Below are 24,224 nucleotides of genomic sequence, written 5' to 3' on the forward strand. Positions count from 1 at the left end.
CTTTTAACTACTCTTATTCACACAGCACTCTCAGTTAAGTTTTGTTTAATTAAAACAATCTAGATTAAAGCCGCGATCATTCTTTTAAGGAAATTTTAAGTACTTCAAAATTTTTTTCAAAGCAAAAGACTTTACAATAATGATTCGAAACAAATGGAATAAAAATGAGGATACTGAGTAATTTACAGCCACGAGTCATTTTCTGAGTTCAAGTTACTTCAAATGTTTTATCTAGATTTCAAAGGGCTAGAAAATAAAATATGTGTAATGATGTAAAAAATCAGCTTCTATTTGGTTGCTCCTGTCACACTAATTGCAGGCCTTCCAACCCTTCTTGCAGATACCAATTATTAACCCAGCATTAAAAAAAAAAAAGGTATCTTTGTTCCCATGCAAGAACAAAATGAGGAAAAAAAATTACCATTTACTACAGAGAAAAGCTACATCAGAATATTTCTTTCTTTTCATTTATCACAGAACTGTATAATTGAATTTGGTAGTGATTGTATACCTCATAGATATGCTGAACTAGAGGCCCAATATCATCTTCCGTTTCTGGATTCTCCTTTGGCTGCCAGTTTGCAATAGGAAGGAATATGTGATCAGGAGATGACACGCTAAACAGTGGAGCAAACAAGTCGTTTATTATAAAGTATGAAACTATAAATGTAATTCTCTAGAACATCTCAAAAAATCAACACACTTAAAATACAATCTCCAATTTTTTATCTTCTGTATATAAAAACAGAAAGAACAGAGACTGAGTAGCTTGTATATTAAATGTTCAGTTTTCTTCTCTACATGAAAAGATGAACCTTGCATTTAGAAACATTTTTTTCCTGTCCTAAACTTTGGATTCATCCTACAACAGCTATTAAACCATTATTAGAATTAAGATACATACGTGTCATCCAAAAAACCATAAGCTGTGAAATACTTTGATAATGAGAAATATCAGTGATGTAGAGACTTATCAGCACAGTTGTAAGAATAATTTAGCATGCACTGAAAACAGTAAAGCTAGCAATAATGCTTTTCAGTTGTGCCATACCCCCACCTCTCAGATATTAATAAAATTAGATCACAATTACGAATGTAGTGGAAATTTTTAAAAAATGAGGACTCAGGAATCTGAGTTAACTGTCTAAGCAAGAGGTCTGTATAGCTTTTAGGTGTGAAGTACCGATTTTTGGTAAGCAAAAGTAATGGAGGTAATGGAGTCATTAAAATATTAATACTATGCTTAAGGTTGAAGAAGGCGAGGGCATTGCAAACTTACCTTCGGTAGGATTTTCAGCTTTGGTTTTAGGAAAGGTTTCAAGGGTTTTCAGATGAAAACCCAGTCAGTTTGCGGAGGAGGAAAGTGATCTGGAGAAACGTGTGCAACTGTGAAAATGAGGGGCAATTTTTTTTTTTTCCTAAAACACCTCTAGTAATCGAGGCACAACATTCCATTTTGGAATTCATTTTGTAATTGTTTAGAATTATTTAGGACCTGGAAGTCTGAAGGGTGGCTAGAGAGAACAATACTTTCTTTATGATTAAAAATTCCATAAGGTTTCCTGAAAACTTACACAGACCTGAAAGAAAGCTCATCTAATTATACAGAAGCAAACATGCAAAGCTCATGTGAGAAAGACGTTTACTGAAATAGCATCAATGCTTACCCTCTAATTTCAACAGCTGCTAAAATGGCAAGGTCAGCCTGATAGAACGCTACTGGACTTAGATTGTCATACAGGTTGGAACTGCAGAGAAAATAAAAGTTAATTTCTTAAATAAAATAAGCTAAGTATTTTAAAAAAAAAAAAAAACACCTAAAACAAAAAAATCTCCACTTAAAATAACTCTATGTAACACCACCACGTGACTCTAAGCCACTGCAGGAAAGCAGATTTACTGAAAACTAAGGAGCACATTCCAGCAAGTTCTCACTTAAATGCGTGCCAGTCCCACCCTCAGGGTAGTTCGGAGGTCCCTCAGCAGGAAGCCGTCCATAAAGGACATGAGGCTAATGCTGACTGTTCCTTAGCTGCCGCGTGTAAGAAAATTCAAGTGCCAGCACTGTGGGATAACATCAACCGCGCAGCTAGCAGAGCCGTAAGTTCCACTTTAGGGCATCTGTTTTGCTCAGGGACCTCTTGGCCTCAAACTAGTCCCAAGGCAGAAAAGTATGCTAGGGCTACTTTTGCCTACCCCTCTTCGCAGTGTTTAAAGCGGTTAACATCCGATTAGATATGATAAACAGTTAACATCAGATACACCAAGAGATGACAAATATTAAGGCACGTAGAGTCATTCGTACATAAAATTTCTTTGGACTTTCTTTGTAAACAGAGAAAAAGAAATACAAAGAACACTCCTAGACCCCTCAAAGTGGAGCTGGGAACAGAATCCTGATCTCCTTCAACGCATCTGATTATTCTACCTGACCAATTTCCTTTAGAAAGATCTTCTTAAATCCTCTAATTATTTTTCACTGCTGCTGTAATCAAAAGATATGGCCAACAGTGTTTTCTTCCCAAACTGTAAATACTTCATCCTTTCAGGGCCTAGAGTTGTTCTGCTAAGAATTGTGCCAGCTATGGAAATCTAGCTTTGTTAGTTTAACACAACCAGTGTGATCTTTAAAACCTCTTCAAGGTATTACCTTGATAATATCTGCCACTATAAACCGTGATTACCGCGTGCAATTTTGTATTTGCATTCAGAAGTCACGGAAGGAATTTCCTTCTGTAAAACCTGTAAAGCGTTACAGGAGCTTCCTTTCTCTTTTATCAGAAGAGAAGCGTGACTTGAGCAACCTCACTGACTGGTTTTTCCCCCCCAGAGAAAGGCAGGTAGTGACTGCTGTTAGCTTAAGGAATACAACAGACACCCCACAGAAGATCACCTCCCGCAAAGAAGGGGAGTCACGTGCCACTGGCACAGCTTACTAGCTGACAGAGACGAGGGAGAAAACCGAACAGACAGCCATGTGAGATCAAAGAGGTATTTAATGCTGCCAAGGCCTTTGATCAGTATAGCAAACCACCGTACCATGAAAATAGAGTGGCAGGTTTAACTTACTTAACTCTTGTAGAGGAAAAATGCATGTGCAGATAAGAATAACTTATTCACTACGTTAAAAAGAATGGAACCCTTAAATGGAAAATAAAAAAGCTTTTGATCCACCATGGGGGGAAAAAAAGCAGCTGTATTGTACTGTCCCTTAAGCAACATAAAACCGTATTGGGTAAAGAGACTCCTATGGGTCACATCTCCAAATCTTAAATGTCATCTGCAGTAGGTATAAATTCATATTTATTATCATATTTATATGAAAGTGCTGTGCTCATCTTATAATTAGCAGGAATAGTACTGGTTTGTTCCATTTAATTTTTAGACTCTCTCATGCTGGCTACTGTACAACACTTAAAATGGTTCACTGCATATTGCTTCTGCTCAGACCATCACATGCATTGCCTTTTCTGAAAGCCTAACACCTCTCATCTGCAAAATACATAAAATTTGAAATTCTGGCTTTACATCAGAAGGAATTTAGAGTTCAAACATCAGTTTCAAAACAGGGCTAGAAACTCAAGGACACAAGTCATTCTGTGTCACTACACAAGTGTCAGGAGATCACAACAGTACGCAGATAAAAAGAAAAAAAAAAGCATTTCTTGAAACACTTTAAATGGTTTTGTTCCTCATTATTAGTATTTCACTTGTGCCACGGCCTGTCTAAAAGCTGTAAGCAAAAGAAACTGCATTCAAACATAAAACTGTGTTTTCTTACATTCTTTCCTCTATTTTGGAAAACATAATTGATTAAAAAGGTGTGTTTATTTTTTAAACAATTAGGAGGCAAAGACCAGAGAACTAGTCCAGAGGGAAACTAACTGCTCGGTTCACAGTCTATTTACTTTGCACATTATCCACCAGGTGAGGTGCACGCTCACAGATTCCCGTACCTTCGGATTTGCAAGTCAAACTTCACAGAGGTATCCATTTCAGACTGCTGGTGCACGCTGAAACGCAGGCCAGCTAGTAGCTTTAGGAAAAAACCAAAACACCGTGGTTCAGTGGAAGCACAATAAAACACACGAAAAAAGCTTCCTAACACTATTATGCTACAACCAAACTGCTTGAGGCAGGTGGTCATAAAGAGAACACACACAGACAACTGGCAAATAAAACTTGTCCGGTTCACCAAGACTAAAAATCTTTCCGCAGATGTCAGCCAACGCATCACTGCCACAAAAAAGAAACGTAAGACTTAAGTCATGCTCACCTGCCTTGCTTCAGCCATTTTTACCCATAACTGAGCATCCCTACGTGTTACAAAAAGTACCGTAGAACAGAGCACCCTATAGTCATTCTAAATTCAGTCCTCAAGGTTTGTTCTAAGTCAGTGCATGACAGTTGCTCCAACATCTGTACAGTTCGGTTTGACATACTTTGAAAGACTTTGGAAATAGCATTTATTCATCTAACCAAAATGCCTCTTGGAAGAAAAGCGCCGAAGTGCTTATAATTGTGACTGACTTTCACTTTATTTCCTCAGAAAATAAGACTTATTATGTCATATCATCTTAATATCTGCCGAGTCCCACTAATAGCTTTTTTTAATTCTTCCAATTTCAGCTACATTTGGTGGAAGTGCGGAGGTTTCAACTGGACAGAACTCTCTCTCAAACTCCACATAACCAGGCAGAGGAGAGAAGCGCTATTAGGTTTCCACTAAAATAAAGGCGTGTTATGAGCTAACTCCTTATTATATACTAAAAAATACATGTCAGATAAATCTAAAGACAAACTCGTGAGGGACCAGAGTTCATTAATTCCACTGTTTAATGAACTACTCCTTTCAAGTTGCATCATAAAACTCATGAATACTCCTTTCAGCCTTCAATTTAGCTGAAAAGTTGAAACCAATTACCACCGAACTAACCAAACATGTGGGCAGCTAAACGTCAGCTAGATCTAATCTTAAATCCCCGTGAGCAAACATCCTGCCCAAACGCTGCTGTTATTAAGAAAAATGCCAACTGCACTCCTGTTTGAGCTACCAGACACCTGTTGGACCAAATCTTACCTTAGTTCCTGCTTTCATGGGATTTCCCAGGTCACAAACTACCATGCGAGTTTGATTCTCTGTTTTAAATGCACATGATAGTCTTGCTAAAGCCTGCAATAAACCAGAAAGAAATATTAAGGAATGTCATTCTTTACATCTGGACACTTGTATGAAAGTCTGGAGAAAAACTCTAGATATGCTGTGCTATTAATTTTAATATAATTTCTCAAACCTAACACGATCAAGCACTGAAATTAAATAAAATCTGAATATGAAAGTCTCCATGGAGACAAATATTTTTGATATGAGACAGATGCTCTTTCCAAGATTATAAAAAGAGAAAGTCAATACTCTTATGTTGGGGAGCACTGATGATTTTTGTGATGTAAAGCAATTCTCCACGTGATTCTTTAAAACCTATGCGAAGAAGCTTTGGCAATTGGGCCAGGGTTAAAACTGTCCAGAGGAAAATAAAGACTAGAAGGTAAAATAACACAAATACTTATTAGCTTACTTAAAAAGAGGTCTTAGAGGAGCTATCAGATTTTGGACAAAGCCGCATCACAAAGCTCTAAAGTAGCAAACTGGAGAACCAAACCAAGGCACGGTCCAACATATTTGAATGATGTGGTACCAAAGTTGGAATCCTTTGATATGGGGTGAAAATAGTTTTCCCCTTAACATTCTGCAACTTTCAGATATATTGAGTGATCATAGATTACACTGGGGTGAATGAAAACAAGGGTGAAGAAAATCTGAAAGTATATTACTTATATATAGCTATAAATGGGCTAAAACAAAATTTGGACTATACCCATGTGTCTCCAAAGAAACAGAAGGTATACAGACATTTTATAATACAAGAAGGGAAAGTCAGGAAATAAGTTTTAATATTCTGTGTAGTCAGGATAACTGACACCCACGACTTTCTACATACTTTAGTGGAAGAGAATACTAATGCCCAACATCACGTTTTGCCTCACAGGCACCCAGCTCTTTACCTAGCACATGACATGCTAAGTCTAAATTTAAATAAATTAATAAGGGCACTGTTCAAATAAAGACTTGTAGCAGGTAAACTCTGTGTGTCAAGCTCCAACACACATGATTCGCCTTTGTTGCTAGCAGTAGGCTCTTAAACTGGAACCATTCAGCCAGGTGTTATATAGCCTTGGGGCTTGCAAGAACCTTGTCACTTTTTTTGGTGCCTTAAGATTGAAGCGTAAAAATCACCGCTGACAGACCCTCTCCCACAGACTTACATAGCAGCACCTGCAATGTGACTACCCAAAGGAAGATAGTTGGAATTTTACCTCGTTGTTACGAACAACACCAATGAAATCTGCTTGGGGTGGAACAATGACAAAGAGTTCTGCTTCATAGGCTCCTTCCCCTTGATTCTGAGCACTGACAATTAGTGTCAAGGGATTGTCATCACCAATATAGATCTGCTTCTGATCACTACAAAAAAACAAGTGTAAAAGTGAGCTCTGCATTCAGGTTTTAAAAGTGTATTGAACTGAATGAAGTTACAGAAACAAGAGATGTTCTGAAATTGTAAAGACATTAGAGAAATCTAGAGGCAGTACGTATGCTTCACGAACGTCAGGAGAGCTCTACACTATGTTTAAAACAAAAACATGTCCACAATCGCAAAAGTGGAGCAAATATTACACGCTGTTTTGTAAAAAAATTTTCAATAAGATTTACAATAAACTGCAAAAACACTGGCACCTTCTTTAACACAGACCTAACACTTATGAACCGCCAAATCACTGAGTGCATATTGAATTACGTGCCTACTTCGCAGAGATACACGCATACGTTTGTAACAAAACTTGACGGAAGGCTCAACTACAGAACACAGCCATGACCTCTGCAATAACATTTGTTCCAGAAACAAAAATAGTATCTTTCCAAACAATGTATTTTCAATTCCACTACAATGAAATCTAGCCATACCTGCACTGATGTAAAATGTTTCCGAAGCATTTGCATGAATGACTATGCTTGTGAACTGTACCACCTACATGCATGTGCTATAGCTCTGCGCCAAGGGCATAAAAAACAATGTTTATGAATAGAGACGATACACTGAGACTGGCTTTTGAGCATACAAATCACAAAAAACCCAGGGTCGTGTAAGAATGATGAGTTAAAACTTGTTTCTTTTTTCCGCGTTTAATAAAAGATAATTACCAACACCAACAAATCTTTTCATACTTGTGACAACAGAGGCCTTGGCCACTCCTTGCTGGGGTCCATGTCTTTGTGTGTCTGTCTAGTATTAGATAATGGAACAGTAGTACAGTTGCAGCTAACTGGTTTACGCTTGCTATGCATACCCAGCTCAGCAAATACACAAGTACTGTGCACTTATAGTGGGGGCTGGGGTGGGGGAAGGTAGCGTGTGCTCTCCCTGTATTACCCGCTGAAGACATCAGGTTACGAAGCAGAAAGTGGGTTTTCCTTAAAACAAATAAGCATGAGTTTAGATTGTATGCATTGAGGAGTCCTACTGACTTCAATATATCCTTTTACCAAAAGTATTACAAGCTCCTGAAGTTTAGAATTTAAGTAGGGAAGTTACTTTTTCCCCTGAAGTATTTTTCTCACGTCTTTACCTTTCTACGGAAACCTCCAGCTTTGGTTTGCAGACATTATCATCGCCACAATCCAGCAGAATATGTGCCTATGCAAAAATCAAATGCATATTGTTTTAATAATTCCTGCATCTGTTCTAACATACATTTCCAATAATACTGTTTCACCATCAAATGAAAAAGTTTCTAAATAGCTGGGACTCCAGAGGTCCCTTCCAACCCCTATCATTCTGTGATCCTGTGAGATATCTTAATCTCCTTAGTCTCAGAAGAGAATAAATGAGGTTTTACATACGGGGGACACTGTGCCTAATCCTGCCACACTGCAATTCTAGGACCGATGTCTACAGATCTTAATCCTCTTTCCACACTTTGAACAATCTGTTCATCTTGAGTTGCATCTCCAATGTCCTCTTCAAAAACAAGTGTAAAAACTTGTATTAAGGGCAGAAATAGAAAAATTATGTTTATTACCTTAAGACAACTCCAGGGATGAACAAAAAATACATAGAGCAGCACAGCAGGAGCAATGGATGAAACACTCTAATCCTTCAAATTTAACACCTTCAATACTACTCTAACTGCTTTTCTCCAGAAAACTCTTAATCAGTATGTGTGAAAAGGAAGTCCAGCACTAAGGAATAATGTGTCGAAAAAGAAATTTGACACAGAGAGAAGGGAAAAAAAAAAAGAGAAGACACACATACAACAACCATCATTACCTCCATAATTCAAAGACTAAAGCCTAGATGTGTATTTTGGTATCTTAATTTTTCAGAAGTGCTAAAATGAACTTGAGTATTGAATAAGTATTGAAAGCTGAAAATACGTTCTGGGTCCTCTCATGACAGACTGTGTAAGGAGTATACCTGTCTGCTCATATTAGCAGGAGTGAACTGGTTGAGGATAGGGTGCAATCCTGTTGCATCTGCAGCTGTTCTGTAATCCAGACGATATTCCATAAAAATAGTAATGGGAGTTAGTTTGTCTCTAAATTCAGATTCATCCTGAGGAAACCAAAGATTTGAATTACAATTAGAACATGTGAAGAAAATAACAACAACAAAAGATATCCTTCAGAAGTCTCTACAGGCAACAAACATCCCAAGAGCAATACCGAGCAGTATTTTCACATATTATTCATGTTGTAGTAGGAACAAGGAACCCAAAACAATATTAAAACTTTTGAGCTCTTTTCAAACCAGAAAACCTGCAGCATAAACTTTGAAGATTTTGAAGATGGACAATTTCAGCACTAATGTGCCTGTTTTACAAGTGGTAGACTGGAGCATACAGAAGTATTAAGTCATAGAGCTGTAACAGCGAGGAGCCTAAAGGGCTATACAATTCCATTCTTTCCCGTCAGACAAAATTCAGTATGCTTCTAAGACCCCTCATAGATATTACTCTTTGGACTTGTGATTTTTCCTTCCTAAAATTATTCCTTTGCACTTGGATTTGCTGACTTTCACACTGTTCATTTCAAATCCTTCTGGCCATCAAATGTTGACCCTGCCTTTCAGAGTACTTATAAACCACCTCTTGGCTTCATGTTAGCCACAGATCTGGCTGCGTAAACTCTGCTTTGTTATTCTGTTTCTGAGAATAATGAGAATTACTGAACCTAGAACAGCTCATTGCAGGATCTTACTTCAAAAGCTATCTTCTGTAGGCAGAAACCTATTGATAACTCTTTTCCTTAGAGTTTTCAACTGGTTTTGCATCCAATTTAACATTATTTCATATAGGTCATGTCATTTACTTTATGAGAATGTCAGATGGAAAAGTGTTAAAGCTTTACTAACATTGAGATCTGGGATGTCTATTTCCATATATATCCCACTCACAAGGCCAGTCAACAAAAGGTATTACCTATCCTCCATGAGTCCTTAATGATTACTAGTATTTTTATTGGGTTTTTTGGGTTTTTTTGAGAGGGGAGTAAATATTGTTCATGTTTGATTTATAAGTGCTCAGAGATAAATCTGAGCTGCATCTAACTTACATAGCTACACTTTCACACGTCTTTCCTTATTTCAGGCAATGTTTCTTCTACTAGGTGACCTTTTTTAATTGTGTTAGCATCTGTCCACATTTATGGGGACTAAAACAAAAAGACAGAAAAAGCAAACTTAAGATTTCAACCTTCTCTGTCTCCTCTGTTATTTGCTGATCTTTGCCTCTTAGTTGCAGATCCGTTTTTCTCCTCCTGGAGAAACTGGCTGCCCATGGCTTGCTTGGACAGGAGTGATCTACGCTGGGTTAAATACTGGCTGGAGGGCCAGGCCCAGAGAGTGGTGGCGAATGGAGTTAAATACAGCTGGTGGCTGGTCACAAGTGGTGTTCCCCAGGGCTCAGAGTTGGGGCCAGTTCTCTTTAATATCTTTATCAATGATCTGGATGAGGGGATTGAGTGCATCCTCAGTCAGTTTGCAGATGACACCAAACTAGGTGGGAGTGTTGACCTGCCTGAGGGTAGGAAGGCTCTACAGAGGGATCTGGACAGGCTGGATCGATGAGCCGATGCCAGTGGTATGAGGTTCAACAAGGCCAAGTGCCGGGTCCTGCTGTTGGGTCACAACGACCCCATGCAGCGTCACAGGCTCGGGGAAGATTGCCTGAGGAGCCGCCTGGCAGAAAAGGACCTGGGGGTGTTGGTCAGCTGCCAGCTGAATATGAACCAGCAGCGTGCCCAGGTGGCCAAGAAGGCCAACAGCATCCTGGCCTGCATCAGGAACAGTGTGGCCAGCAGGACTAGGGAAGCAATTGTCCCCTTGTAGGACATCTAGCACTGGTGAGGCCGCACCTTGAGTACTGTGTCCAGGTTTGGGTCCCTCACAACAAGACAGACATTGAGGTGCTGGAGCTTGTCCAGAGAAGGGAAACAAAGCTGGTGAGGGGGTCTGGAGAACAAGTGTTATGAGGAGCAGCTGAGGGAGCTGGGGTTGTTCAGCCTGGAGAAAAGGAGGGTGAGGGGAGACCTCATCGCTCTCTACAACTACCTGAAAGGAGGTTGTAGTGAGGTGAGGGTCGGTCTCTTCTCCCAAGTAACAGGCAACAAGACAAGAGGAAATGGCCTCAAGTTGCACCAGGGGAGGTTTAGACTGGATATTAGGAAAAAATGTTTACACTGAAAGGGTTATTAAGCATTGGAAGAGGCTGTGCAGGGAAGTGGTTGAGGCACCATCCCTGGGGGTATTAAAAAGACGGGTAGACATAGTGCTTAGAGATATGGTTTATTATTAGTGATGGTTTTTGTCAGAGTTAGGTTGATGGTTGGACCAGATGATGTGAAAGGTCCCTTCCAACCTAGACGATTCTATGATTCTGTTTCCCTTTGTTCTTTTACCTCCAAGTAGAAGCACAACCTCTGCTTATTGACTTTCATGTTCCTTGGAAATTATAACTAATTTTGTGCCTAGATGACTTGTCCAAGAAGTCTGTAACAAAGTTCAGAATTGAATTTCCAATCCACTTGGTGACCAGGACCTCAGTCACAGTAATATCCATCATTCATCCTTTGACAGCAGTAATAACCCAGGACAGACAGATGAATTTAGCAATTTTAGGTCTATCCATTGGGCATGAAGTTTCTCTAGCACTTATTTTTTCTATTTTTTTTTTTAAAGACTTAACACAAGAAACTTGTAACAGACAATACACCAAAACTATTTGCCTAAAACGCAAATGGCTACTTACCCTCAAGAAGGCATCAAGTTCTTCACAGTTCATTTTGCCCCCCTTTGTAATAGTCATGTTCTTAGAGTGGCTAGGCTGTTTGCTGTGGAGAAAGAGAGCTCTCCTTATGGCTCCTTTCTGCTTAAGTTTATCCAACAGCAGCTCCACTTGGAAATCTGTCCAATCCAAAGCATTTAGGTTAGGTATATTACATTCAATTAAACATAGTGCAGATTCCCATCAGAAATGCAGCTAAAAGCTGATTTCAGCTACAATAAAAACCTAGTACTTGGAGTTTTTAAAACTTCCAGTTCTTTCAATATAAAATCTGGTACTACATTAGTTCTCAATACAGTACTTAACAAGCACTGTTGTTGTCCTAAATTAGACTCTGCTTTTTCCTTAAAAACTGGAAACACGTAAGAGCACCAAAACATTTATAATTGCTATAGAACTGCAAGAACAAAAGTTAATTTCCCCCTCCCCAAAAAGTTTAAAGCAATCTTTCACATAAATATTTCACCGTATTGCTAATCTAATTCCATCACATATTTGATATAGAATGAAATTTAAAATATGTAACAGTTATTTACATTAATCTTCCAGATCATACCACCTCTACACATATCATACAGAAAGTAAGGAAAAGTTTTTATAATCAGTAGACAAAATGGCTGTCCGCCACACTACAAAATCTTAGAGACAACTTAAAAACGTGTTTGAAACAATCTTTTCCTGATTCCAATCCAGAGAATCTGATGCTATCAATCAGAAGGTCATGATTTCAACAGAAATGGGAGAACTCCCTTGTGGTTTGCCTGTATTTTTTCAGGCCTAACAATGCACATACTTGAATATTCTTGTTGAAAACTCCCCTCAACGAGAGCTGATCTCAATTCTATAAAGTACAAGGGACTTTCCAAGACTAGTTCCACTAAGAGATTAAACGTAAACTTGGTACTTTAGTACCAAGTATGCTCAAATCCCACCGATTTCAACACAACTTCAGCAAAAAAACCTGCTTAAGACAGTCATATAGATGTATACGGTTATTGAACTGGTAGGATTGTGCTGTGAAGGGTAGCCAACTGTTTCAATAATGAAAAAGAACGATGACCAGTGCTCGTGTCTGCTAACAATATGAAAAGACTTTAAAGTTTTTAAACTATCAGAACTTACTGAGGGTATTAGGGAGCTTTCCTTTGCCATCCGCTTTTAAGCAGAACTTTACTTTGAAGCTGTTTTGGAGGAAAGAAAAAAAAGATTAATTTCACACACTTTTTCTCTCATTTCCTTCTAAAATTCTTCACTGTTTTTCTCAGTTCCAAAGCATTCTCTTTTGAGACCCTAGCTCACTCCCAAAATCTGTTTTCTACTGGTGGCAGAGAAACTATAACCTAAAAGTAAACAGCAATGCAAAGCTTTCGAGTCTTGACTCATATAGGTATAGTCACCTGTGAAGCAGAGTGTTTATTCCTGAAATCAAACATGGTTCATTTATTTTTAAAACTAGAAGGAACTGGCATACTGAGCTGAAAATTAAGTCAGCACTAGAAAGGAAAAGTGGGTTTGGATAATAGTCCAGGAACAAGAACCAAAACCAGTTTGCAGAGCAGGTCATTTTCTAAGCGTCTTCCATAAACCCACTCTATTTTTCACCTAAAAATTAAGTTAATGGGTGAAAACATTGCAAAAGCTGTGTGCTCTGTTACCATCTTGGGAAGATCTTACTCTACTCAACAGAGACAACTGGCAGTCTCTGCAGGTAGGATGTAAGTGAGCAGTCAGTCTAGCATCTGTTGAAGACAATGTTGGTCCTTCCACTGTTGTCGAAGAGTTCTTATTTTCTACTGTCCGTTCTTTCAGGAAAAAAAAAATAATCTGTATTTGATCGTCTTTTTTTAACTAGCTGACTAGACTTCCTGAATCCTTTCAAAATTGAAAGCCTATAAAAATAAAACCCAAAAAGGTCCCCCCCCCTCTAAGGGAAAACAAAGATACGCAACTTACCAAGAAACTTTTACATCTGACAGCAAACAGGCTTTGTTTTCTGGGTTTAGAATGGTTGGATTAACTTCCAGGGCAGCATTTACTCTAATGACCGGTCTAGCCCTGCAAAGAAAACATCCTCTTGAACAGCATTCAGCACCATGCTCGACAATATCCTCCCCATCAAACTGTGAAATATACACATACACGCTTAGAGAATATTTAGTAAAACTGCAAGAATAACAAATAATCATTTAGTAGATTAGGGAAAAGCAGGAAGCTTTTCCATGCCCTTTCATTACCATCAGAGTCAGAACGTGGACAATTGTGTTAAGAGGTTGTCCCATCTATTTCTAGCACAGTCAAATAAGGTATTTGCCCAAAATGAGCAAGTTTGGATGAGAACGTCGGGATTGCAGTGTAATAGCTAGCAGCACCCTGTATGTGTCAGAATCTAGAAAATCGTCACTCAGAAAGCCTTGAAGATAGCTTATTTACCTTTTAACTATAGATTACTAAGAAACATAAGCAACAGATAGTAGACTGTAGATTTACTCAGTGAGAACAGCAGTACAACGTTTTTTTAGCCCCAGCAGTTTGGAAGGTGAAGTGGCAGGATTTCAGACTTCCCCTATCCTGCTTTCTTTTGTAACTCAAGGATGAGACTGAGCTTTCGTTCTGCTCGCACTTACGTAAGAGCATAAGGGGATACCCACCTATACAAAACAGCTGTATCAACACCGAAGGCTCCAACAATCAAGTCTAGGAAGAAAGGAGACATAATATACATTGTAATTTATTTTTTAAAATATGCTGTTAGTCACAGGTGGGGCTACTATTAAGTTGTTCTGAAGTGACATTTAGAGCAAAGGACCTGGATATCCATTTTTGTCCACATCTGTGGCTCCTTTCAGCGAGTACCCAAAGCTGGGTGGCATAGTGCGAGCGGCCCACTGCCCTTCAAGAATTTGAGATGGGACAGCATTCAAACCATTTGCTCTTCCATTGTAGATATAGACAAGTCCTCTCTTGTCCTCTCCACCATATGGTGCAGCAACTGCAATATCTGTAAACCAAAAGAACGCCTGTCAGCATCTCCAGACACGGGCTAGGAGAACATTCTTGTGCTTACATTGATCAATAATTTCTGATATTACAGTTTCAATGTGTGTCAGCAGGGAGGAAATGCAACTGGCCTTTGAACATCAACACCTTTTTTTTTTTTTTAATTGGATGCTGGATTTTCCAGAAAGTACAGATGTTTAACAAGAGCATATATCATACACTTGCATGGGGAGGGAAGAGGGAAAGGAATAGTTCTGCAAACACTTCTGCACTTCAGTAGCTGACTTACAGCCAAATCATATGGATTTGAGATGCTTTTGAGAGTATTAAACACCCAGAATTAGTCACTGTTGGCACCAAATCACAAAAGTAAGCAGGATTATCTGCCCATTTCATTAACACATTCATGTTCCTCCAAAGGGTGTGACATTTTAATAATTCTGGAGAATTTAGATCAGCCTAAAACAATAGTAAATATCAAATTCCAACCTATCCTGATCATGGCTTGGCAACATATTTTATGGAGAACTTTCAATTAGTGCAATTACACTATCTCTTACAGCTTAATAAATTTGAGAGTACTCATTATCAGTCAGTAATAAACACTAATAAACAAAATGCTAATTGGACTATTTGTAAAGACAGCTTTAGAAGCATACTGCAGTCAAAGACCAAACATGAAAACGTTTAGATACTAAACACCATACAGAGTAATTACATTATTCCCTCCGCTTTCCTTAAATTTGAGAAACTTTCATGAAAAGAACAAGGACTCAAAAGTTTATCATTTTGTATTTTTGACTCATCCTTACAAACTTTGTGAAAACAGTAGAAATTCCAATCTTGCACCATACTGTGATGGAAAGCATTTTAATTAGCACTCCCAAAATGAAACAGAGCAAGGAAAAACAAAATTAAAAAAAAACCAGACTAAATAATAGCAAAGTAATCACAAAGGGGCAGCTTTTGCTATGACCTTCTCATCTACAGTGTATTTCAGATTTAAATATGATGGGATCAAAACATTGTTTGGATAATCTCATCAAGTGACCAGATTTTTGGCTATCAGCTGTAACCCTTCCAATGTCTTCTGTAAATAGCTGCAGTGATATCGCATCTTCACACCAATTCTGCATACTATTAGCAATTAAAATCTAAACATTAACCTCATCAAAAACAATGGCATAAAATGGCATTTTGAGCTCCGAAATATACATCCTGTTCAAACTGGTACACTACAAAAGGATGGACCACTTGGTCGATAAGGAACTGGCTAGATGGCCACACTCAAAGGGTTGCAGTCAATGGCTTCAATGTCCACGTGGAGACCACTGATGAGTGGTGTTCCTCAGGGGTCAGTGGTGGGACCAGTGCTGTTCAACATCTTTGTTGGTGACATGGACAGTGGGATTGAGGACACCCTCAGCAAGGTTGCTGACGACACCAAGCTGTGTGGTACGGTCGACACGCTGGAGAGAAAGGATGCCATCCAGAGGGACCTGGACAGGCTTGAGAGGTGGGCCTGTGCGAACCTCATGAAGTTCAATCAGGCCAAGTGCAAGGTCCTGCACCTGGGTCATGGCAATCCCAGGCACTAATACAGGCTGGGCAGAGAATGGCTTGAGAGCAGACCTCAGGAGAAGGACTTCAGGGTGCTGGTGGACGAGAAGCTCAACATGAGCAGGCAATGCACACTTGCAGCCCAGAAAGCCAACCGCATCCTGGGCTACATCAAAAGAAATATGGCCAGCAGGTCGAGGGAGACGATTCTGCCCCTCTACTCTGCTCTAGTGAGACCCCACCTGGAGTGCTGCATCCAGCTCTGGAGCCCTCAGCACAAGAAGGACATGGGACTTGTTGCAATGGGTCCAGCGGAAGGCCACGAAGATGATTAGAGGGCTGGAGCACCTCTGCTATGAGGACAGGCTGAGAGAGTTGCGGTTGTTCAGCCTGGAGAAGAGAAGGCTCTGGGGAGACCTTATTGCGGCCTTCCAGTACCTAAAGGGGGCCTACAGGAAAGACAGGAAGGGACTTTTTATCAGGGAGTGGAGCGATATGACGAGGGGTAACTGTTTCAAACTGAAAGAGGGGAAGATTATTAGATATTAGGGAGAAGTTCTTTACACTGAGGGTGGTGAGACGCTGGAACAGGCTGCCCAGGGAAGTTGTGGATGCCCCATCCCTGGAGGTGTTCCAGGCCAGGCTGGATGGGGCTTTGAGCAGCCTGGTCTAGTGGGAGGTGTCCCTGCCCATGGCAGGGGGGTTGGAACTAGATGATCTTTAAGATCGCTTCCAACCCAAACCATTCTAACAAAAGGAGACTATGAAGTTAACATACTCATACTTGGCCTAAAAATCCATTTTTATCCATTAATGGATAAAGTCACTTATCCACTTAATATCACTTAATAGATAAGTTGCTGGAACAAATTATACTGCTTTCTACATCTCTTCTGCATTTCTTACAGGGTTTTAAAATATCACTGGTTTAGATATAGAATGAGATCTTTCCAAGATAATTAAAGAAAGCTGAAGATTAAATGCCAAGGATTTAATTTAAAAAAAAGTTAGAGCTACCTGGGGATTTGAAATATTAGCCTATTATAATTTTTGATCTTTCAGAAAATACTTAGCTTGCAGAATGGAAAAAACAAAATTGAGCATTTTTTGTGGAACTCAAATTCCTACCACTCTTCAGGAAACACTGGAGCACGACTTGCACAACAAAGTGTTCTCCCTAGGATTCCTGGAAGTCTCTGTCCCAAAACTATATGATTCTTGTCTGCTTCACTGCTCTCCATTCCTAAGTGAACGCAACAAGAAGTACTGGCAACAGGTTTGAGAGTCCACAGCTTCAGCTGTATCAGACGCAGACTTCTCATCCAAATACTTGCTCAAGACACTCAGCTCTTGGTACAGTTGGCTGTAGTTGTTATGGGATATTTTCACCAGACTCTTCCATTTTGAAATAAAAAAAAATAACAATCCAGACTTTTCTCAGGAAAATCTCTTCTATCAGAAGATTTTTAACCAGCTCTCTGAAACAAATCCTTCTTTTCAGTCATCATTGTATTTCTGGAGAGGAAAATTGGCTTTAAGCAATGGAAACCGGATAATTATATTGAAGATCCTAACAAGCCGCAGTGGAGAGTCAGATACTTCATCAAATTTCTACTGTACTTATCACTTAGAAAGTAATAAACTGATCCGTGTAACAGCTAAAATAATCCATACTGTAGTTTAAATGGTATAGTCTCTGCTCGATGCATCCATGTAACTCCTGTTCGCATTCTTGGGAGTAGCATACAAGCATCGAAAGGAGTCTAGACCTTAGTGTCCAACATTCAGTCATGGTTAGAATGCCTAATGTTTGTGTGCTGAATCCACATTCAGTGTGCTGTCTAGATTTCATCTATGAGCTGAAAATACCGATCAATATATAATGTCCTACCATTGAAGCCATCCTGATCTAGATCCCCCAGAGGTGCAATAGAACTGCTGAATCTTGCAAATATCTCAAAACCATTCAGCTTTGTGATCTGAAACCCTCCAGAGGCTCGCTGAAGGCAAATGGAAACTTGGCCGACCTCCTGAAGTTTCCCATCAGAACCTCGATCCATAAAAAGAGGGGCTCCAATAAACAAATCTGTATAACTGGATCAAAGAAGGATAAGGTTCTTCAGTAAGAGCATGAAAATTCAGCTTCATTCTCTTAAGCATTCGTTAGTAGGACTAACTCAGCACCAAAGTCAATATTAAGATGAAAGCTACCTATCTTTAAATTGCAACTGAATGCAAATATTTATTGACAAAGTAAGTACAAATATACCAAATTTCAGTGCATTTAAAGCATGTCAATACAGACACAAACAAATCTACAGTTGTTAAAATAAATGTTGAGTGCTAACAAGGAAGTATGTAGCACAGATACATGTTAAACCAGTAATGAAAACAGAAATCTATGTTGTAGGAAAGACCTTTTAATAAAAGCTTCTGGGTTTATTTCCAGAAACAAGCTGGGTGGCAGTGGGGAAAAGGGGGCTCTTACTTGTCTCCATTGATATCTGTGGCAGCCACCGAATACCCAAAATAGGCAGCCATCTGGAAAACAAAATTCAAACCGCATTTGTGAGTTGTCGTGATATAAACACACAAACAAGCTTATAGAAAGCTGCATAGGGAAGATGTTAGGGAGATTATATATACCACAAAATTTTTTGTCTCCTATTTTCCTTTCTCTTCCTTACTCTGTTAGAAAGTAAAATGATCAGTTACCTTCCCCATCCTCCCTTTCACGATCCAGTCCTCCTTCCCAATTCTCAAAATAGGCAACATTTCCTTCATTTAAATAAGACTGTTTTTCCAAGTAGTACTACAAAACAGGCACTCACAGAATACGTATTTTTAAGATTCCTACATGCTTTATAAAATTTTTCTTTGGCACATAAGTTAGTAACATACAGAATTTATATGTTCTAGTACCCTAAATACTCTCTCCACATATCACCTTTCTATAAGAATAGCCTCCTGGTCACCCACCACGCTGAACAAAGCTACATACCTGCTCTCCAGTGAAGTTGTACATGGAAGACATGTTTTTCCCATTGTAAATAGACACCTGCACATGAAGAAATACACGTTACAGCATACCAACAATATTAGCCTTTTTTATTTATTTTAAAGTTTAACGTTTCGAATTTCCTACCATGCCCAGAGTTCTTGCTGCTCTTGGGACTCCAGATACAAAGTCTGAAATATAAAGCAAGACACCCAGGTAACATTCAGGACCCAAAGCACAATGACTGCCTTGAACAGGGCAGCTCGCTCCCAGCGCTTTATACATTTTCCTGTGCACTGTATCCTTTGTTCTATACCGTTTATTTGAAAGGCCTGCCCAGCATATGAACGTAGTTTTTTTTACTGAAGCAAGGGTCTTACCTTCTGTGCCATCACCATTGAAGTCTCCAACAGCCACTGAATAACCTGATCAACAGACAAAATTAGTAAATGACTTTAAAAACCTTATTAAACATTTCCATCTCTCTTTACACTCTTCATAGGTCTCTATGCACAGTCCTCTCACTTCGTCTTAAAAGACAATAGAATAAATATTGCCTCTAAGTAGCTTAGGCTATGAATAGCTAAATAAGTAGACTGTAATTCATCAGCATCCGTGAATTTGAGATCAGAAGATGAAAATTTTAAAATTATCATCCTGGGAACTGTCCTGGTCTATCCTTGCTTTTTTCTGAAACCAGTTAGACATATGATAAGCTAAATGATGACTTCCCACTCCTCCTCTAAGGGACTCTCTTCATTATTTTTCTTCCCAAACATGATTCTTTCACATTTTTATTTTGTTTTGGTAGACTATTTAGAAACAGCTGCTATTCTAAAAATAAATAAGTAAATAGGTATGAAACTAACTTCTCACGTAAAAATCATACCTCCACCATTCCTATATTCGGCCTGAATCACAGAGCACAAAAATTCCTGGAAGTATTTCCATTTATTTTTTTTCATCAGGTGCTTTCTGAAACAAGCCTAATGGCAAGATAACTAAGCTTCCGCCATATGTAAATTTGCATTTTTAGGTATGTAGCTCTTTAGTAATCTGTCAAATATTGCATTAATAGCAGTGTGATTTAGACTTAAATATGAAGAGTGCAAGGGAGTTTTTCAAGTACATCTAGGTTTTCTTCCTCTTCAAACTACGCACCCAAGTAGCTGTCATCAAAAGCAGCACTAGCAGGCCTGGTTGCTAACTGGTCATCATACTTTGTACTGTAGACTTTGGAGTCATATTTAGCCACAATCTCTGTCACTCGATCAGAAATAAGTTGGCCTAAAGAGAAACAAAACAACTTAAAACCACATATAAAATACGCATGCACTCATTCAATAGGCAACAGAACTCATTACAGAACGCTTGCTTCTAAGGCAACAATTCTTCCACAATACCGACCAGAAAAATAGTCAACAGCAGCAGCACTAGGACGTGTGGAAGCGAAAATTTGGATCCTACTTCAGCAGAGATTTATGCCCATATTTAATGAAAAGCAGACAAAGAGCTCTCACTGAAAATAGAAGCCGCTCCTGCATGTAAGCCCAGAATTACATGGGACTGCTCAGTTAGGTGACAGTAAGCATATGCTTATGGTATTGCGGAACTGAGTCATCGCTCCTTGTCTAAATACCATAACGTGTGAGCTTAACATGGCAGAGAAGCAGCTAACAAGATGAGCACAGTGTATTACGGCGTTCTCTGTTTTCACTTCATTAGCCACTAGATGGTGACTTCATTACAGTCTTTTCTTTGAGTTTAAATTCAATCTTGAATCACAAAAATTAATATTTTTTTTTCAGAAGAGCAATTGCTTCATATACGTATTCGTACATGTACGAAGTATAGGGAAAACTACTCCTCCAGCATCTCAGAACGTGGAATAAAAATTTGGGGTGAAAAACCTAGTTTTTAGAGGTATAATATTGTCTTCTATTCAGAGTTGAGATTTTTTTTTTGGCAGTAGTAGAATAGAAGAAGGTTGTTTTGGCAGATGAGATGTCACTTTTGCCAAAAAGCATTAAAATGAATACACAAACAATCTATATTGTACTGTATCTGCAGTTTAGTTTCATTCATTCCATTTTGTTCAGAATTTAAAACAGGGCTGGAAACAAGTCTCCTGTGCTGCTGCATCTACATGTAAGGTGGCGTGATACAGAAGATCTTTCATAAACATCAGTATTCGCATTAAAAAACAGGCAGCAGAGTTCGGCAGCTATGACCTGATGGTAGCAGGACCATCTTTTCAAGAGAGAGCTATAGCTAAGCGCTGAATGATCCTACAAACAAACAGTCTGAAGCCCACATGAGCAAAATACATCGGTAATATTCTGTGTACACAGTGCAGTTAGAGGTAAAATCTGCACCCAGGCACAAAGAGGTCAGTATAAACAAATGCAATACATGTTTGCCGTCAAAGGAGAATACAGTTCTCTTTGCAGGGTACATTTCTCCTTGGAAATACATGCTTTGTACGTGTGTCAGAAATTACAAAACATGTAGATTTTGAAACAACTAGCGAAATATCCTAAAGGAAACTTTTCCTGCTGGTGGAAACAAACTCCATATTCCTGGGAAAATGCCTTTAAAATGATCATAAAGTTATTTCAAAGACCAAAGACCTAGCTATAAAATTATTACTTCAGCTTTCATCTGTGGTTGCCTTGATTATTCAGGAAATATTTTGAAGGATGAAGAAAAAATAATATTTCCATTATTTTTCTTACTGACAAAGACTTTGACAGTGATTGAAGGAGTGTGGATACAAATGACTAAGAGGATAATGAGACAAATCAAAGTAGTCAACTTCTCTGTGACTGAAATGATATATCTCACCTTGCCAGTAAAAACTTCCAGGTCCTCCCAGTAGCACTCTGTCTCCCTTGGAGGAAGAAAAGAGAAAAAAAAAAAAAAAAAAAAAGAAAAAACACATCAAGCATATCTAAAGACAAGAAAACATGTCCTATGTTTATGGGAAGTAATCCCATGTATGTATATCACAGCAGCTTCACTGACCCCAATGCATTTTATTGTTTGAAGGAATGATTCATTAAAAATGCATCTTGTAAAATGCTAAGATAACAAACAATATGCCTTCAGTAACTTGCTTCTTTACTTCATCCATTTAAAATTCTATGTAGAATTTTGCTTTTACTGTAATAGACCCTTCTACCCACACAAATCTAAGACGACAGAAACATAACTAGGAGGAAACTTTAAGACTGTGACAAGGCAATGATAACATGTTTTTAGGTCAGTACACAAAACTAGTTTCATTTTCTGGCCCTGCCACTTTCTGTGACTTATCTTTAGAAAAGTTTAATTCAGAAAAGCTGTGAGGTAATTTCCCCACTCCGTATTTCTTGGTACAACTGCAATCCACAAACGATTTTATGAAACCTTAACCACATTAGCTATTCCAATGCTGGGAATTTGCTCCATAAGTACTGAATTGGGCCATAGGCTTTGCTGCATAATTAAGCCACTTATTCCGGTTTTAATCTTAAAAACTCCCATATTCACCACTCAGAAAAATCTAGGTCAGAGATTTGGAGATACCTTACATCCAGGTTTGCCCACTCAGCTTGGGTTTTGGATTAGAGCCCAAGGTCGGTTTTAACTGGGGCTGGAGTCTGCACAGTAAGCCTGAGGGGTGGATGCAAAGTAACTCAAACGCTTACAGTCCTATACTGCATTTTGCACTTTCCTCTGGAGGAAAAACAAGTGTCCTCAGGCAAAGAGAGAAGGGATATGACCCAATCAAAAGATGTAAGAAACCCAAAAAATTGCCACATCATAAATAGGACTTGCATGGTCTTAACATGTCCAGACTGTGCTAAACAATTTAGCTGCACAATATAAAAAAAAGCTATAGTTAGTTCTCAGGTTTGCGCACAGTTTTATTGTGCTTGGATTTAAAAAGTAATTGTGAATTTTAAAAGAAAAAATAAGTATAAAAGGCAGGGAGAACATAAACGTATAAGAAACATACGACAGGCGGCAAAAAAAGTCTACTTCTGCTATCTGATGAGAAAAACAAAACATAATTCACAGAACATTGTTTACCAGTTCCCTTTAGCAGTAAGTTATTCTTCCTCAAGAAGTAACACTAGCTATGCACTGATCTCTTCAAGGTAAGTGTCTCAAAAAGCCTGGCTACTACAGCTTTTTTCACTCGAGGACCAGCTGCAACACAGGTTTATAGCATGAGGCTGGAAAAGCAGATTATTTGTTCAGGATGCGATTCCTGAAAGAGGTGAAAGCATGCTGCTGTGAAGATGTAGAGAGAAACAGGTTTATAATACCAGAGTGGTTTGAAGTTATTTTTGTTTATTCACAACCACGTGTTTGGTTGTGTTTCCCCCCCCCAAAGAATGGTAGTTTACATTCAGTTTCATAATAGCTGTGCTTGTATGTGGTCTGTATCAGGGTTGTCGTTAACTTTGCAACTGTCGGCTGACTCGCAGGAATTGAGAAAGAAACCCATACCTTTGTAAAGTCAATGCTAAATCCACCTTGACAAAATCCCTGTCCATCTGCATCGATAGTGGCTACAAAAAAGAATGGACAGAAAAGAAAGTGAGAAAAAAATAAATAAAATAAGTATTATCAGTATTAGGCCAGGTGATTATATGGATACTTTCCGACGCATCTTCCTAAGTAACCTTGCACTCCTCAACTTGAACTCTTTTTTTCTCCTAAATCAGTATTTTCTCTTCATCAACAACTCACAGCCAAATGCTGTACCAACTTCAGGCCTGGCCTAACATACATATAACATTAACTTATGGTCTAGCCTAACACAGTCAAAGTAAAGAACAACTCCGTGTTTCTTTGTATTTAATCTTCAAAAGTTTTGGGGAAAAAGGTTTGCAATTTTTATTCAGGAAATAAGAGCTCTGGAAAATAGGGAATAATTTTTTTCTTTTGGTATGGAATAAAAATGTGAAAGGTACATAACTGTAAGTTGTTTCAAGTATTGGCTTAAAACCAAAAAAAATAAAAATCATATCTGGCTGAAAAAAATCTCTAGACTCATCCCAGCAAGACTTGTTATGGCTGAGTTAATGTTATTATTATACAGCTCCAGAGTATAAATGTTGAGACCCCTTTATCTACAAGTGTGACTACTTAACTACCATGATTTAGTTTAATATATGCTTATTTAACAACTTTTTATGTTGGACCACACTGGATTTCATTCCTGCTGCTCACCAATAATTTTCAGCAAATAAAAAAAAAAAATCCTAGCTTGAACATT

At 38.6% G+C, this 24,224-nt stretch overlaps 1 protein-coding gene across 1 annotated transcript in view; it reads right to left on the reverse strand.

The window, feature by feature from the left end:
• ITGAV (integrin subunit alpha V) overlaps positions 1–24,224 on the reverse strand; it is a 51,683-nt gene that overhangs the window by 9,254 nt on the left and 18,205 nt on the right. Inside the window, exons 5-24 of the mRNA XM_054209030.1 lie at positions 23,453–23,514; positions 21,800–21,845; positions 20,117–20,242; positions 19,336–19,380; positions 19,103–19,146; positions 18,959–19,015; positions 18,446–18,498; positions 17,849–18,051; positions 14,207–14,398; positions 14,049–14,094; positions 13,354–13,455; positions 12,523–12,581; positions 11,365–11,519; positions 8,535–8,672; positions 7,687–7,754; positions 6,376–6,523; positions 5,081–5,173; positions 3,957–4,036; positions 1,668–1,748; positions 512–617 (exon numbers count right to left, since the gene is read on the reverse strand). Of these exons, the coding sequence (XP_054065005.1) occupies positions 512–617; positions 1,668–1,748; positions 3,957–4,036; positions 5,081–5,173; positions 6,376–6,523; positions 7,687–7,754; positions 8,535–8,672; positions 11,365–11,519; positions 12,523–12,581; positions 13,354–13,455; positions 14,049–14,094; positions 14,207–14,398; positions 17,849–18,051; positions 18,446–18,498; positions 18,959–19,015; positions 19,103–19,146; positions 19,336–19,380; positions 20,117–20,242; positions 21,800–21,845; positions 23,453–23,514 (1,904 nt within the window). The remainder of the gene's footprint in view (positions 1–511; positions 618–1,667; positions 1,749–3,956; positions 4,037–5,080; positions 5,174–6,375; positions 6,524–7,686; positions 7,755–8,534; positions 8,673–11,364; positions 11,520–12,522; positions 12,582–13,353; positions 13,456–14,048; positions 14,095–14,206; positions 14,399–17,848; positions 18,052–18,445; positions 18,499–18,958; positions 19,016–19,102; positions 19,147–19,335; positions 19,381–20,116; positions 20,243–21,799; positions 21,846–23,452; positions 23,515–24,224) is intronic.

This window comes from Rissa tridactyla, chromosome 7 (assembly GCF_028500815.1).
Source record: "Rissa tridactyla isolate bRisTri1 chromosome 7, bRisTri1.patW.cur.20221130, whole genome shotgun sequence".
Classification (NCBI taxonomy): Eukaryota; Metazoa; Chordata; class Aves; order Charadriiformes; family Laridae; genus Rissa; species Rissa tridactyla.